At 59.9% G+C, this 14,995-nt stretch overlaps 4 protein-coding genes across 4 annotated transcripts; 3 read left to right on the top strand and 1 right to left on the bottom strand.

Annotated features, from left to right (window-relative positions):
- The first annotated feature begins 142 nt into the window (after positions 1-142).
- Positions 143-2,120, top strand: CCDC86 (coiled-coil domain containing 86). The gene is made up of 4 exons (XM_084208648.1): positions 143-351; positions 683-812; positions 1,133-1,207; positions 1,756-2,120. The coding sequence occupies exons 1-4, from the start codon at positions 158-160 to the stop codon at positions 1,873-1,875; spliced, it is 519 nt and encodes a 172-aa protein (XP_084064774.1). The 5' UTR covers positions 143-157; the 3' UTR covers positions 1,876-2,120.
- Positions 2,121-3,426: 1,306 nt separating this feature from the next.
- Positions 3,427-5,317, top strand: LOC311154760 (acyl-coenzyme A amino acid N-acyltransferase 2-like; the record flags this gene model as incomplete). Its single annotated transcript, XM_084207510.1, has 3 exons — positions 3,427-3,904; positions 4,231-4,433; positions 4,730-5,317. The coding sequence occupies exons 1-3, from the start codon at positions 3,442-3,444 to the stop codon at positions 5,315-5,317; spliced, it is 1,254 nt and encodes a 417-aa protein (XP_084063636.1). The 5' UTR covers positions 3,427-3,441.
- Positions 5,318-6,487: 1,170 nt separating this feature from the next.
- ZP1 (zona pellucida glycoprotein 1) lies at positions 6,488-10,687 on the top strand (the record flags this gene model as incomplete). The annotated part of the gene is made up of 12 exons (XM_084208736.1): positions 6,488-6,647; positions 6,839-6,960; positions 7,032-7,291; positions 8,387-8,574; positions 8,673-8,816; positions 8,905-9,089; positions 9,282-9,379; positions 9,547-9,674; positions 9,744-9,933; positions 10,008-10,158; positions 10,404-10,488; positions 10,569-10,687. The coding sequence occupies 12 exons, from the start codon at positions 6,488-6,490 to the stop codon at positions 10,685-10,687; spliced, it is 1,830 nt and encodes a 609-aa protein (XP_084064862.1).
- A 307-nt stretch (positions 10,688-10,994) lies between these two features.
- PRPF19 (pre-mRNA processing factor 19) lies at positions 10,995-14,979 on the bottom strand. Its single transcript, XM_084208257.1, has 16 exons — positions 14,825-14,979; positions 14,531-14,680; positions 14,229-14,305; positions 14,017-14,158; positions 13,857-13,930; positions 13,685-13,747; positions 13,558-13,599; positions 13,398-13,472; positions 13,202-13,277; positions 12,938-13,047; positions 12,644-12,799; positions 12,496-12,565; positions 12,120-12,205; positions 11,723-11,893; positions 11,524-11,629; positions 10,995-11,432 (listed from the first exon to the last, which is right to left on the bottom strand). The coding sequence occupies exons 1-16, from the start codon at positions 14,841-14,843 to the stop codon at positions 11,335-11,337; spliced, it is 1,515 nt and encodes a 504-aa protein (XP_084064383.1). The 5' UTR covers positions 14,844-14,979; the 3' UTR covers positions 10,995-11,334.
- Positions 14,980-14,995: the final 16 nt, after the last annotated feature.

Here is a 14,995-nt window from a genome sequence, read left to right as displayed (position 1 = left end):
GCGGCCTTACCCGGTACAAAGATGGCGGCCGCCGCCGTGCGTGGAGGGCGTTGCCCAATACAAAAATGGCGGCCGGGGAGGCGCTCTGGCTTCGCGCTTCCGCGGGGATAGCAGCTCTGACGTCATCTTTCCGCGACGCCGCGGGGCCGCGTGGATCATGGAGGGGGAGAACGGGGGGACCCCGGGGTCGGGACCGGGAGCGACCCCCGGGGGGCCCAGCGGGGCCGCTGCGGCTCCGGCCGCGGCTCGGCGGCGGCGGAAAGGCGGCAAGAAGAGGCAGGAGGCGGTGGTAGCCATCCCGCGGGGCAAGCCCAAATCGGGACGCGTGTGGAAGGATCCCGGGAAGAAGAGGTGGGGAATGGAGGGGGAAGGAGTGGGGGGAGAAGTTCTGAGGGAGCTCTGGGCTCCAGAAGGGCTCCTTGGTGGGGGGCGGGGGGTCATGAGGTCTGGGATATTTTGAGGGGGACAGGATTGCTTGGGGGCTTGCGAGGGGGTTCCGGAGTTATCCGTGGGCTTTGGGAAGGATCCGGAGGTGACAGGCATGCCTTGGAGAGGATGCTGAGGATGCCGTGGGATGCTCCGCGGTTGGCGGAGTTTCATGGAACTCTGGAGAGGAGCTGGAGTCGCCCCGGCTGCATCCCGAGGTGTTTGGGGATCCAACAGCTGCCGTGTGCCCACGCAGGTTCTCCCACATGATCCAGGACAAGGCGCTGCGCAGCTCCTGGGCACGGAAAATGAAGGAGAGGCAGGAGAGGAAGCTGGTCCGGGATCTGGCACGGCAGCTGGAGGAAGCCAAGCAGAGGGAGAAAGAGGTAACGGGGCTCGGGAGCTGGAGAATTCCCGTCTTTCCCAAGCACAATCCTACGTCTCTGCCCTCTTCCTGGCCCTCAGAGCTGTGGCAGAGCTGGGATGAAGGGCAGCTGGGATGAAGAATTCCCTGTCCTGGTGCCAAATCCAGTCACTGACGGTCACATGCTCCAAGTCACTGACTCGGAATAAACTCCCTGGGTCAATTCCAGCCTCACCCGGGGTGGAAAAGCTGCTGAAATGACAGATTTCACACTTGGCTGGGCTTTGGGTTTAATCCCAGGGGAAGGGATCCTCAGGGAATGTTGTGGTGCTGCTCCCACAGGAAAAGAAGCGGCGGCGGGAGGAGAACCTGAAGCGGCGCCTGGAAAACGAGCGGAAAGCCGAGATTGTCCAAGTGGTGAGTCCCCTGTGCCAGCTGGGAACTGCCCTGGGAGCACCCCACAACCTCCAGCCCCCCATGGATCAGCCTCCAGTTTGCTCCAGTTCCTCTCCCTGCCTCTGGCTTTGGAGGATTCCTCGTGTGCTCCCAAGCTGGGGAACAACAGAACTCAGGGATGATGGGGTGGTGGAGTGAAGAAAATGCGGCACTGGTGGGAATCCATGTGAGGAAATTGTGGCTTTTCCATCAGGAAGCGACCTGGAGCTCGGGGTGGGTGTGGTGAAGACCTCACCTGTGGGTGAGGATGGGGTTAGTTTTGGGATAAATCCCTTCCTAGATCCTGAAGGTGGTGGGAGGCTGGGAGCCCTCCATTCCAGTCCTGCCTCATTCCCACACTCTGCTCCAATCCTGGAAGTGCTCCAGGACAGGGAGCAGCCTGCATCAGTGGAAGGTGCCCCTGCCCATGGCCAGGCGGGGAACTGGATCGTCCCTACGGTCCCTTCCAACCCAGACCAATCCAGGATCCTGTGATTCCATGGAATCTCCTCTCCTTTCCCATTCCCCAGATCCGGAACCCCCTGAAGCTGAAGAGGGCCAAGAAGAAGCAGCTGAGGCGGGTGGAGAAGCGGGACACGCTGGCCCTGCTCCAGAAGACGCCCGTGAGGCACAGCACGGCCACCGAATGAGGCAGGATTTGGGAAGCTGCCACGAGGATCCTGCTCCTTCCCAGGGGCTTTTCCTCAGCTTGCCAGGCAGGAATCACTGCCAGGACCCTCAGTGTTGGACAAACAACGGGACAGAGCTGAGGGGGTGTATTCCACAGGAGCCAGCTGCTGGATCCCCCTGTGGAATCAGGACGTGGCTGGTGCCTGAGGCTGGAACAGAACTTTGCTTTCCCAAATTTGCCTTTTTCTTATAAAAATGCTTAGGAACTGAGACAGATTTGCCTCCAGTGGTTCTGAGAACTGAGGGCTCCAGCTGGGGCCTTCCCTAAGGCATTCCTAGTGTCCTATGGCCCCTCATTCGTTGCAGTCCCCCTTTCTCCAAAGAGGGAATTCCTGTTGGGAATGAGCCCTGGAACCTGTCAGCAAGGAAGGGGGCATGGTGTCACACACCCTCCTGTGGGGGCAATGCTGGGAATTTGGCAGGGGATGGAAGCTGGAAGTCCACACGGATTTCTTAACATTCCTTGTTTTTCTTGTTCCATGGACACCTCCTTCTGCATTCCTGGGGCGGGATGTGGTTGTGAGCTGAGATGGAGGGATGGGGGGGACAGAGGGGTGCACTGGGTGGAAAATGGGACTGCAGGAATCAGTGAGAAGCTCTGGGATGGGAATATGGGGCCCTGGAGCTTCATCCTGGGGAGACAATTTTATGGAGGGTCCCTGAGTTGGAATGGGGTGTGTCCCATCCGTGTCCAGGATGGGGGTGAGGGGGGTGGCCACAGAGAAAGTCGGGACTGACGGGAATTTCAAGGTGTGGCTGGTGCCAGGCAGGCACACGGGGTCATGGGGCAGGAGGGCTCTGCCCTCGCCATTCCCGGGTTAATGATTTCCAAGGAATCCTCAAACGTCTCCCTCTGCAGAGCCCACGGCCCAGGGCTTTGCCTGGCAGGGTAAGAGAAGGGGAAGCTCGGGCCCTTGGGGGCCGATTTCCTCTGAGACCGGTGCGGGAGAACCTGAGTCTCCTCCCAGGGCTGGACTGGGGCCAACATCCCTGTTCCCGGCCTGCCGTGCTGCACGGAGCGGGAGCGGGGAGCACACAGCACCGGGGGGCTCGGGGCCCCTGGATCCCCACCCTGCTCCGGCTTCTGCGTGGGGAGGAGGATAAGGAGGGGGGACGGTGGGTGCTGGGAGTGGCGGGGCTGGGAGACACGTGGGAAAGGGGTGTCCTGGCTGCCGGGTGAGTTTTGGAGCAGGGGTTTGGGGTCAGAGGGTGGGAAGTGGTGGGGAAGGGAGGGGATGGGGACAAGGAAGCAGAGGACGGGGATCATGGAAGATGGGGACCAGGGAAGGAGGGGACAAGGACCAGGAAAGAAGGGATAGGGACCACGAGGGGATGTGGGATGTGGGAAAGAGGGATAGGGACAGGGACATGGGAAGGAGGGATGCCAACAGAACTATCTGGGCCACAAACCCCATCCTGGGGGTCGCCTGTGAGGATCCCTGGGGACAGGCCCCTGCCATCACCCCCCTCCTGGGCATGCCAGTCCCTGTGGGACACTGAGGGTGATTCCCATTCCCAGGTGCACCATGGTGGAGGTGACCGTGACACCACAGTCCTCGCTGGCCGACCGGCCCGTGCAGATCCGTGTGCGGGGACTGTCCCCATCCCAGCTTGTCACCCTCCGGGCATGGCTGAAGGACGAGCAGGGCGAGTGCTTCCAATCCCGCGCCTTTTTCCGTGCTGATGGAGCAGGAGAGGTGGATCCCGGGCTCCACGCCGCCCTGGGAGGCAGCTACTCTGGGGTCTGGCCCATGGGGCTCTTCTGGTTCCTGCAGCCCGACACCCTGTTCCGCCGGCTGGTGAAGCGGGATGTGGCCGGCAGCCCCTTCCGCGTCCGGCTGGAAGTGTTGGACGGGCTCAGCCTGGGCACGGATCCCCGGGAGCAGCCGCTGGCATCCTGCGAGGCCGAGCGCTGGTACGTGGGCCCCGGAGTGCAGCGGGTGCCCATCCGTGAGGGAAGGGTCCGTGGCGCCCTGTTCCTGCCTCCTGGTGAGCACTGGGGAGCGGGGAATTCCGGGATATCAAACTAGGGACTGGCAGGGTGCTTGTTCTTGGGAGCCCTTCGGTGCCCAGCCTTGGGACCCCTGGGATACCCAGCCAGTATTCCCTTGGCATACTGAACCTTGGGATCCTGGAGATCCCAAACATCGGAATCCGTGGGAAACAGCACTGGGACTCCTGGAATGCTAAACCAGCCTCAGGACCCCCAGGACACTGGACCTTGTGCCCCCTGGGATGCCCAGCCATGGAACCTCTGGAACGCAGGACAGCAGGGGTGGCTCCCCATCCCTGACATTCTCCCTGTCTTCCCACAGGTCCGGGCCCTTTCCCCGGAGTCATCGACCTGTTTGGGGGTGCGGGGGGGCTGATTGAGTTCCGGGCAGGGCTCTTGGCCAGCCGGGGCTTTGCCGTGCTGGCCCTCGCCTTCTTCGCCTACGATGACCTGCCCCGAGTCCTGGCCCAGCTGGACTTGGAATATTTTGAGGAAGCAGCACAGCTGCTCCTCCAGCATCCCAAGGTGAGTCCTGGAGTGTGGAGAAAAGGCGCCTGTCAGCCAGGGTGTGCTTGAGCCAGACCTCCAGGTGACCAGGGATTGTCCTGGGGACCAGGAACGTCCTGGGAACATCCTCATCCTGGTGAGCAGGATGTCCAGGTGGCCAGGGGTAGTGTCCCAGGGTTGTCCCGAGCGCTAGGAATGTCCCAGGGACTGGGGGATATCCCATGAGGACATCCTTGTCCTGGCAGCCAGGGATGTCCCCATAAATGTATTATCCCTGTGTATTATCCCAGCTGGCTCCATTTCCTCCATTTCAGGTCCGAGGCCCCGGCCTGGGTGTGGTGGGCGTCTCCAAAGGCGCGGAGGCGGCCTTGGCCATGGCCACCTTCCTGCCACAGGTGGTGGCCACGGTGTGGATCAACGGAACGAGCTTCCTGTACGGAAACCCGCTGGTCTACAGGGAGCTGCGCATCCCTGCCATTCCCTACTACACCGAGCGCGTCCTGTTCACCGAGGTGGGAGCCATGGACAACTCGGCTATCTTCGCCGACCCCCGGGATCCCGCCTGCCACGCCTCGGCCATCCCGGTGGAGAGGATCCGGGGAAAGGTACTCTTTGTGGTGGGAGAGGCCGACCGCAGCTTCAACAGCAAGCTCTTCGCCGAGCTGGCCGTGGCGCGGATGCCGCCGGAGAGCAGCCGGATCCTGTCCTACCCCGGCGCCGGGCACCTGATCGAGCCCCCCGGATCCCCCCTGTGCAGCAACTCCGCCATCCGGGGCACTCCCAAGCCGGTGGCGTGGGGGGGAGAGCCCCAGCCCCACGCCCGGGCCCAGGAACATTCCTGGCAGGAGATCCTGCAGTTCTTGGAGCTCCATCTGGGGTCGGTTGCTGCCATGAAGCTGTGAGGGGTGGGGAAAAGGGGTGGTGGTGGTCACTGGGATTGTCACTGCGGGGAATAAAGTGTCACCACTGGTGGCTCCTGCCTGTGCTCCTGGGGGATGATGTGTGGGACAAAGGTTGGATACAGATTTGGGAGGTTTATTAGAGATATTTGGGAGCTACATCAGATATAGATTGGATAAAAATGGGGTCAGGACCTGTGGGATAGTTATATTGGATATATATCAGCTATATATTAGACATATATATAGGATATATATTGGATGCATATGGAACGTATATAGGATACAGAACAGACATTTCAGGCATATTTGGCATATATAGCACGTATATAAAACATATATTAGACATTTATCTATATATAGGACATATGTGGGGCACGTATATTTGCCATATATCAGCCCAGCAGTGGCTCTGGGGTCACACTGCTCTCTCTGCAGCTGCCCACACTTTCAGAGGAGGTTTGAGGGAATCACATCCAGCCTCTGGCTGGGATCCCTGTGCTCCTGGGAGCTGGCATGACCCCATTCCCACAGCCAGGGCATGGGACAGGGAGTGGCCGTGACCGTCACTCCGGGAAGGGTGGGGAGGGGTGATGTGGTGTAATCCTCGGTAAAGATAAATCCCAGAAGGGAAACTTAGGGAAAGGCAGGCAGAGGGAATGCACATGGAGGACTTTGGGTTCCCTGAGGCACTACCAGCAGGGCACAGCCAGAGCACAGCAGGGATTTGGGGTAACTGGCTGATTTCCAGTCCCTCAGATGCCACTGGGGCCGTGCCACTGCATCCTCTGGTCCCATGGCTGTTCCAGGAGTGGCGTGTCCAGATGTCACTGCGGTCCCCACTAGCTCTGGGGAGGCGGGCTCACACCAGCCTTCTCCTTTCCCCCTGGATAACTTGATCCAGCTGGGCATCCCGCCTGGCACCAGTTCCATTCCCTGTCCTCTGGGACAGCCTCCAAGTGTGGGATAAGCTTGGTTTGTCCCTGGTCACCGTGACACAGCCACAGGAGGTGACCACAGGGCTGGGGCACTGAGGTCACTGGCAGCACGGGAGCGAGGAGCCCTGGGCAGAGCTCATCCCACGGGATCAGCTGATCCTGGTTCCCCCCCCATCCCAGCCATCTGGATATAAATCCACACCGTGGAGCCCTGTGCTCCGTCCGTGTCACCGCCATGGGACGGAGCTGCTCCTTCCTCCTGCTCCTCTTCCTCCTGTCCCCGTGGCCCAGAGCCACCGTGGCACTCCTGCAGTACCGCCACGACTGCGGAGAGTTGGGAATGCAGCTCTTGGTCTTCCCGTCCCACGGCCGCACCGTCCGCTTCAAGGTTCTGGGTGAGTGGGGGACTCCCTGGATCCCCTTGGGGTGCTGGATTTCTCTGGGATTCCCCTTAGTCCCAGCGTGTTCTGTGGGGATGGTGTCCCAATGGGATGAGCCCAAGGGCTTGGATGAGCTGTTGCTGCTGCCCGGGGGGTTTCCGTGCACATGGATGTGTCACATCCCCGCGTCCATGGTGTCCCCCCAGACGAGTTTGGCTCCCGCTTTGACGTGGCCAACTGTTCCATCTGCCTCCACTGGCTGAATTCCAGGGAGGACGGCTCTGTCATCTTCTCCTCTGGCTACAAGGGCTGCCATGTCCAGTTCAAGGTGACGCTCCCATCCCCTCCATGGTCCCCTCTAGCAGGATGGGGGTGACTGTCCCTCGTGTCCCCCCGCAGGAGAACCGCCACATCCTGCGGGTGCAGCTGGAGGAGCTGCTGTCCAGCGGGATCCCCGTCACCTCCTACGAGGTCAACATGACCTGTCCCAAGCCAGGTGGCTCTGAGATGCTCCCAGATGGAACCTGGGGGAAGACCCGGGACAGTGGAGTGCTGATCTCCCACACCGGCCTGCACCAGCTCTCGGAGTCCTCCCTCACCCTCACGGGATCCCACTTCTCATCCCAAGATCACGTGGAGCAGGTTCACACTGTGGGACAGTACCAGCCCAGCTCAGTGCTTCCTGGGACCCAGCACCATTCCAGTCCAGCCCACCTGGGGCTTCTGTCCCAGCCTGGTGGGGTTCGTCCTGTCAGCCAAATCCAGGGAACCTTTTTCCACCCAGCAGTGCAGCCACCCCAGTCTGGGGGGCAGAGCCAGCCAGGGATGCTTCGCCCAGTGCTTGTATCCCAAAGCCATCCGAGTCTGGGGCATCACGGGGGTCAGACCCAGCCGGGGCACCTGCGTCCAGGGTCTGTATCCTACAACCAGCCTGGGATGATGCATTCTGTGGGTCAAAACCAACCTGGGATTCGTCCAGGGTCTGGATCCCACAACCAGCCTGGGATGATGCATCTTGGGGGTCAAAACCAGCCAGGGATTCGTCCAGGGTCTGGATCCCACAACCAGCCTGGGATGATGCATTCCATGGGTCAAAACCAACCTGGGAACCGCCCAGGGTCTGGATCCCACAACCAGCCTGGGATGATGCATTCCGTGGGTCAAAACCAACCTGGGAATCGCCCAGGGTCTGTATCCTACAACCAGCCTGGGATGATGCATTCCGTGGGTCAAAACCAACCAGGGATTCGCCCAGGGTCTGGATCCCACAACCAGCCTGGGATGACGCATTCTGTGGGTCAAAACCAACCAGGGAACCGCCCAGGGTCTGTATCCTACAACCAGCCTGGAATGATGAATTCCGTGGGTCAAAACCAACCAGGGAACCGCCCAGGGTCTGTATCCTACAACCAGCCTGGAATGATGAATTCCGTGGGTCAAAACCAACCAGGGAACCGCCCAGGGTCTGTATCCTACAACCAGCCTGGGATGATGCATTCCGTGGGTCAAAACCAACCAGGGATTCGCCCAGGGTCTGGATCCCACAACCAGCCTGGGGGTCAAAACCAGCCGGGGGTTCGCCCAGGGTCTGTATCCTACAACCAACCTGGCTTGACCTCCACTGGTGCCCAGACTCCAGCAGGATTCCTGAGCCCGGGAGCTCAGCCCCTAAACCAGCCAGGAATATCTCATCCCAATCATCACTCCAACTCCCAGACTGGGCTCCCAGGCCACACTGGGCTGCTCCATCCCAGCCCGGCTTTGGTGCACCCAGGACTCTCATCCTGGCCAGGTTTCATCAGCCCTGGACTCCAGGCTGAGCCCCAGCCAGGCCCGGGACGCCCTGGGCTGCAGCCCCAGCCTGGATTGCTGCAACCGGGGATTCACGCCCAGCCCAGCCTGCTGCAGCCCACAGCGCTCTTCTACCCCTCGCCAGGGGCAGGTAAGGCAGGAAGATGGGATGCTGGGACAAAGGGAAACAGCCTCGAGGTGCTTTTTCAACCCACATTCCTGCTGTGTCCCCTCTCTGCTTCCCGCCAGGAACGCAGCTGACACGGGAGCAGTGCCAGGTGCCGGTGGGCCGGATGCCGTGCGTGGCTCCACAGGGACGGGATGCATGCCTGCAGGCGGGATGCTGCTATGACGACATGGACCGTACCACACCCTGCTATTACGGGAATACCGGTAGGACACCCGGAGGCATGTCCCAAAATCCCTCCCCGGGGCCAGGAGAGGGTGTTCAGAGTGATGGAGCCTCTCCGTGGTGTCGCAGCCACCGTGCAGTGCCTGCTGGAGGGACACTTTGTCCTGGTGGTCCCACGGGGAATGGTGTCCCTGCCGTACAACCTGGACAGCGTGAGGCTGGCCAGCAGCCAGGCGGGATGCGAGCCCCGCCACGTGTCCGAGGCCTTCGTCATGTTCCGCTTCCCGGTCACCCACTGCGGCACCACCGTCCAGGTAGGGCGGGAAAACCCCAGAGAACCCCCAGGTGGGCAAGGTGGGGTCACTCCAGGATAGAAGTGCCCCCAGGATGCTCCCAGTCCCTCCAAAACTTCAGGATAAAGGAGTCACCCACACGCTGCCTCCCTGCCTCAAATCCTGATCCGTGCATCCCCCAGGATGTTTCCCAGTCCAGTGTTCCCTACACAGGTCATTGAGGACAAGCTGATCTATGAGAACCAGCTGATCTCCACCATCGATGTCCAGGGATCCCCCCGCGGCTCCGTCACTCGGGACAGCGTCTATATGTAAGGCAAGAGGGTGGAAAAATGGAGGCAGGAGAGCCTGGATCCCCCCCTTGGATCAAACCAACCCTCACTCCTGCCACATCCCTGGTGGTGTCTCCACAACTTGGGCTGAGGGGGCTGACGGAGGATTTGGGAGTCTCCCTCCTTTCTCTCCTTCTTTTCCCCAGTCTCCGAGCTCGGTGCATCTACAACTCCAGTGACCTCCTTCCCTTGGGAGTGCAGGTGGCCGTGCCCCCCACAGCCGTAGCCCTGGCCATGCTGGGCCCGCTGGGGCTCCAGCTGCGGATCGCCACCGGTGAGTGCTCCCCATCCCGCTCCCTATCCCTCTCCCCATCCCACTCAACCCCTCCCAACATTCCCACAGATGAATCCTACAGCTCCTACCACGCTGTGGGTGACTTCCCCCTGGTGAGGGTGCTCCGGGACCCCATTTACGTGGAAGTCCGGCTGCTGCAGAAGACGGATCCCAATTTGGTGCTGGTGCTGCACCATTGCTGGGCCTCCCCTGGCTCCCACGCCACTTCCCAGCCCCAGTGGCCCATCCTGGTGGAGGGGTGAGTGGAAAAGGATGGGAAGATGGAAGTGAGGGGCTCACTGAGCTGACACAGTGTCCTTTTTTCCTGCCCAGGTGTCCCTTCCAAGGGGACAACTACAGGACACAGCTGATTCCAATGGGTCCGGCCACTCCGGAGCTTCCCTTCCCGAGCCACTACCAGCGCTTTGTCATCTCCACCTTTGCCTTTGTGGAGCCCCCCGGAATGGCTGTGCTTGAGGGGGAGGTGAGGGGGATCCCCCTGAATCCATATGTTGGGAATGCCTCAGTGTTGGGAATCTCTCATCCCAACACCTCCAAACCCACCCCAGCACTGAGCTCACTTTCAGCTGCCCACAGCCTTACTGTTGGGAAGCTCACGCTGCTTTTGGGAGTTCCTCAAGGCTTGGGAATGCTTTTTGGGGGTCTCTTCAGGCTCGGGGACCCTTTTTGGGGATCCCCAGGTGACACTGGCATTCCTGTGGCTCCCAGGTGTACATCTCCTGTAGCGCCTCCGTGTGCCACCTGGCCCAGCCAGAGCCCTGCCGGCCCTCCTGCCAGCTGGGAGTGCCCTCACGTGAGTCTGGGAGCCTCCAGGAATTTGGGAAGACCTCTACATGTCCCCCTCTTCCCAAGCCAACCTGCTGTTCCCCACAGGAGTGCGGAGGTCTCCGGGGAACAGGAGGACAGGTGACAGCATGGGGACAGTCACATCCCAGGGACGCCTTGTCTTTCCTGAGGCTCCCAAGAGAGAGGGAACTCAGCAGAGAGGCTGAGGGAGGAGTGCCTTCTGCTCCCTAAAAACCCCTTCATCCCAAACACCCCTTCATCCCTCTAAATTATCTCCTCCCCCTCTTCCTCCTCCCAACTCCAGCCTCTACCTGGCTGCTGTTGGATGCCTCTGGGAAAGCTGGAAAAATAAAACCAGTGCAAAGCACGGCTCTAAGGGTGGTTTGTCCTTTGGAGGGAAGGAAAAAGGGTCCCTCATCCCCATTCCCAAGCTGGCAGCAGGCACAGATTCCCCCAAATCCCACCCTGCTACACCCCAGCCTTCACAGGAGCCTTTTCCAGCTGAGATGACAGGGAATAATTCTTTATTTCCATACTGAAACTAAGTAACTGCTTACAAAACTGCACAGTCCTCCCCTCCTTCCCTCCTTCCACACATCCCAGCCTCTAACTTCCACCAGCGCTGGGATTGGGGTTTTTTGTCAAATCAGTTACAAGCACAAAACAATCTCAAGGCAGAAAACACACAGAATTGGGGAAAAAACCTAAACAATAAATCCATGGAGCACGGGGAAGCCAATGTCTGACTTCCCTTACACCAACAGCTACAACAGGGAAACTTGATAATCCCACATGGATATTCCCACCCACCTCCCACCCCAAATCCCAAAAAATCCCAGCCCCACTTCCAGGGCTACAGGCTGTAGAACTTGAGGCTCCGGTCCATGCCTGTGGAAGCGATGAACTTGGCATGGTGGCCAAAGGCCACTCCTGTGGTCAGACCACTGTGCTCTGGGGATGGAAAACAATCCACGGTCACAATTCCGAGTGGATTTGTCCCATTCCCGCCCCAGCCACTTCCATGATTCCCAGAACCCCTCACCTGTGAAGTGGAGGATCTCCGTCCACTGCTTGCAGATGTAGATCTGGACATCGGTCCCGCCCAGTGCCAGATAGGTCCCGCTCTGGTCGAAAATCAGGGATTTCACCTGCGGAGATGAATCACAACAAGGCACTGAAAAACCTCCACCTGGCTTTTCTGGGATGTCACAACTCCTGAAGCAGAGAGGGTTATCACACACCTCGAAGTTGTTATCCAGCTGCAACGTCTTGAAGTTTTTGAGCTTCCTCAAATCCCAGAGCTTGACGGAGGAGTCGTCGGCTGCCGTGGCCAGGTAGTATCCATTCTCGGAAAAGGCGATGCTGGTGATGGGGCCGGAGTGTCCCGGGAAGTTGGCCACGTTGGTGCGTTCCTGGGGACAAGGTGGGCAGAGGGAATCACAGTGCCAGGATGTGGCATCATTCCCAAGTGGCCTGAGCGGTCACGGTGTCACCAGCAGCTGCTCTGGAGCTGGAATCTTGGGATTTTTGGAGAAACCTCCAAAAACATTCCTCAAAGTCCTGCTCCTTGGACTGATCCCCAAACCAAGCTCAGACACCCCCAAACCCCTGCTCCCACTCATTCCCATCAGCCCTCACCTTCAAATCCCAGATCTTGATCTGGGAATCCATCGTTCCCGTCCCAAAAATGAGCCCGTCCGGGTGGAACTGGGCACAGGTGAGAGCTGTGGAGACAGCAGGAGAATTGGACACTTGGGAAGACTCCCAAGAGGGTTGGGAAGATCTGGAAGGTTGGGAAGGCTCAAGAGGGTTGGGGAGACTCAGAGGGTTGGGAAGATACAGGGAATTGGGAATATTCTGAGAGTTGGGAACACTCAAGAATGTTGATGAGACTGGAAGGGTTGGAAAGACTCAGGAAGGTTGGGAAGGCTACCAAGACCCCTCCAAAGTTGTTCCTATGAACTCCAGGAGTCAAGGGATGCCCAGAATAGGGGAAATTAACTCCAAAGCTTACCACAGCCAGAGCTCTCATCCGTCACCTTGGTGAGGACACGGCCAGTCTGGATATCCGAGAAAGCCCAGTACTGGGAGAGAGGAAGAACGTTGGATAAGGGAGGGGTGGGAAGCTAAAGGTCGGATCTGTGGGATGGGGAGGGATTCACCTGGTCATCCGAGGAGCTGAGCAGGTAATCACCCGTGGCGTGGAGGCTGAGCCCGGTCACGGAGCCCTCGTGGGCACGGACCACCTGGACACAGGAGGCATTGGGAACGGACCAGATCCGGATGGTGGCATCGGGAGAAGCCGAGAACACCAAGTCCTATATAAGGACAACACCAGAAGGTTCACACAGGAAGAATTCGCCTCTCCAAGAGCTCCCAGCAGGAGATTCCAGCAGAGGAGGATCCTGATATCCACATCTGAGGCATCCTGGAAGCGAGGGAAGAGCCAGACGCACCTGGGATGGGTGGAAGACGACGCTGGTGACTTTCTTGGTGTGGCCCTTGAGCGTGGCCAGGATCTGCTCCGAGCTCTTGTCGAACACGATGACGTTTTTGTCGGCTCCACCTGGAAAACCAAGCGGGACGCACTGGCATGAGAGCGTGGAGCCAACCGACACCAAATCCACCTGCCTCATGTCCCTTGTCCTTCTTCAAATTCCCAAAAACACAGAGAAGGAGATCCACTCCCAGGTGGGAAATCCTCAGGAAAGCTCCCTTACCAGTAAGGATCTTGTTGGTGTCGGAAGGACACAGATCCAAGGCAAGAATTCCAGGAATGCTGGCACTGTGCAGCCCCTATGTGAAGGAGAATCCCAAATTACTGCCATAAGCAGCAAAACCCTCCCAAAAGGAATCAAGAAGCAATTCCCAGCTCCACGTGAGCGTTTCCCAGTCCTTCCTGATCCTGGCACTCACCACATGTGAGGCCACCTGCCGGTACTTGCTCAACTCCTCCGGCTTCACCAGCTCCTCCGGGACCGTCTTGCCCCTCTGGAAAAATCAGGGATAAACATCAGCCTTGGCTGGAGCACGGCACATCCTAACTCCCTCCAAATCCTAGGGTAAGGCCACTCACCTTCTTACGCTCCGTGGTCAGCACCGTTGCCTTGTCTTGGAGCTGGAAAACAAGAAGAGGGTGGGCACAGCCCGGGAATTCTGCGATGGGGAGATGGAGAGGGGAACACGTGGAACGCTGCCCCTACCTTCTGGATGATCTCTGGGGTCATTCCCGCCAGCTCTCCCAGGTCCAAGGCCTCGCCAGCACCCTGTGTGGCACAGAGAGAAGGAACATGCAGAGAGGGAATTTGGGCACAATGAGTGGGAAAAGGGTTGGGAATGAGTGTGAAAAGGGCCGGGATGGGGAGCAGGACTCACGGCCACGTTGGGCTGCGCTGACGGCACCGCCTGGGGCACGATGAGCCCGGCCTGAGGCTTCAGCGTGGCCAGAGCTGCAAAACCACAACAGGTTTAGAGGAAAACCAGGATAAGGCACTTCCCAATTCCCCTTCCCAGGAACACCACGCATCCATGTCACCTTCTCTGGCGGCAGTGACCTCCTTGGTGAGGCGGGCGATGACCCTGCAGGCGGCGTCGTGCTGGTACAGGGCGTGGGACAGCTCCTGGCGCGTGGTCTGCAGCTGCTGCCGCAGCGTGAAGCTGTGCAGCATCACGGCATCCTGCCGGGAAGCGCCGCGGTCAGCCGGGGAACGGCGGGGTCCCGGCCCCGGCAGCCCCCCCGGCACTCACCCACTCGTCCTGCAGGGCTTTCAGGATGGCCGGGATGCTGGTGGCCGAGGGGGGCTTGGGCCGGATCGGGTGGGCGACTGGAAGAAAGATGGACAAGTCATCCGTGTCCCCAATATCCCTGTGGATCGCCACACTCCCATCCCTTGCCTTCCCCATTTCACCATCCCTCCTTTACCCCTCTCCTTCCCGGCCTCCACAGCTGAGTTTTGGATCTCAAACCCCAAAAACACCTCGGGCACCGCCATTCCCGACCTCGGAGCCGCTTTTCCCGGGAGAGCCTTTCCCATACCCGTTCCCGGTACCTTTGATGTCGATGAGCTGCTCCTCGGACAGCGGCTGGTTGTTGACAGGGTCGGTGCCGTTCTCCGCGATGTACTTCTCGATCAGCCGCCGCTCGTACACGTGGTTGGACACGGGCGACACACACGGGTGCTCCGGGACCTCGTTGGAAACTGCGGGGGAAAGGGAAGGATAGGACGGGACGGGAACGTGGGTTTGGGAACTCCCTCCCCGGTGTCCCCACCCCGCAGCCCGGGATTCCCCATTCGGTAGCGCTCCCCCCCGCACTCCCGCGGCCGCTCTCTCTCCGCACTCACTGGAGCAGATGAGCGCCATGGCGGAGGCCGAGGGGTCGCGGCGCTCCGGTTACGGCCCCGCTGCCCTTCCGAAGCTGTTTCCGGTTCTCCTTTCCGGTCCGGGGTTCCGGTTCCGGTTGGCGCGCGCGGCCCCCGCGCCGCTCCCGAGCGCTCACGCGGGCGCCGCCGCCG

The sequence above is a fragment of the Fringilla coelebs genome (assembly GCF_963513975.1).
Source record: "Fringilla coelebs genome assembly, chromosome: 6".
In the NCBI taxonomy this organism is placed as follows: Eukaryota; Metazoa; Chordata; class Aves; order Passeriformes; family Fringillidae; genus Fringilla; species Fringilla coelebs.
The sequence above is the reverse complement of the archived record's forward strand: the minus strand, read 5'-3'. Positions and strand labels throughout refer to the sequence as shown.

What these genes read in the sequence shown, in the direction of transcription:
- CCDC86 (XM_084208648.1), top strand. Translation starts at nt 158, where the DNA reads ATGGAGGGGGAGAACGGGGGGACCCCGGGGTCGGGACCGGGAGCGACC. An exon ending in AAGGATCCCGGGAAGAAGAG is followed by an intron (nt 352 to 682) that starts GTGGGGAATGGA and finishes GTGCCCACGCAG; the next exon opens with GTTCTCCCACATGATCCAGG. An exon ending in AAGCCGAGATTGTCCAAGTG is followed by an intron (nt 1,208 to 1,755) that starts GTGAGTCCCCTG and finishes CCCATTCCCCAG; the next exon opens with ATCCGGAACCCCCTGAAGCT.
- PRPF19 (XM_084208257.1), bottom strand. An exon ending in CACCAACAAGATCCTTACTG is followed by an intron (nt 13,048 to 13,201) that starts GTAAGGGAGCTT and finishes TTGGTTTTCCAG; the next exon opens with GTGGAGCCGACAAAAACGTC. An exon ending in GGATGAGAGCTCTGGCTGTG is followed by an intron (nt 12,206 to 12,495) that starts GTAAGCTTTGGA and finishes CTGTCTCCACAG; the next exon opens with CTCTCACCTGTGCCCAGTTC.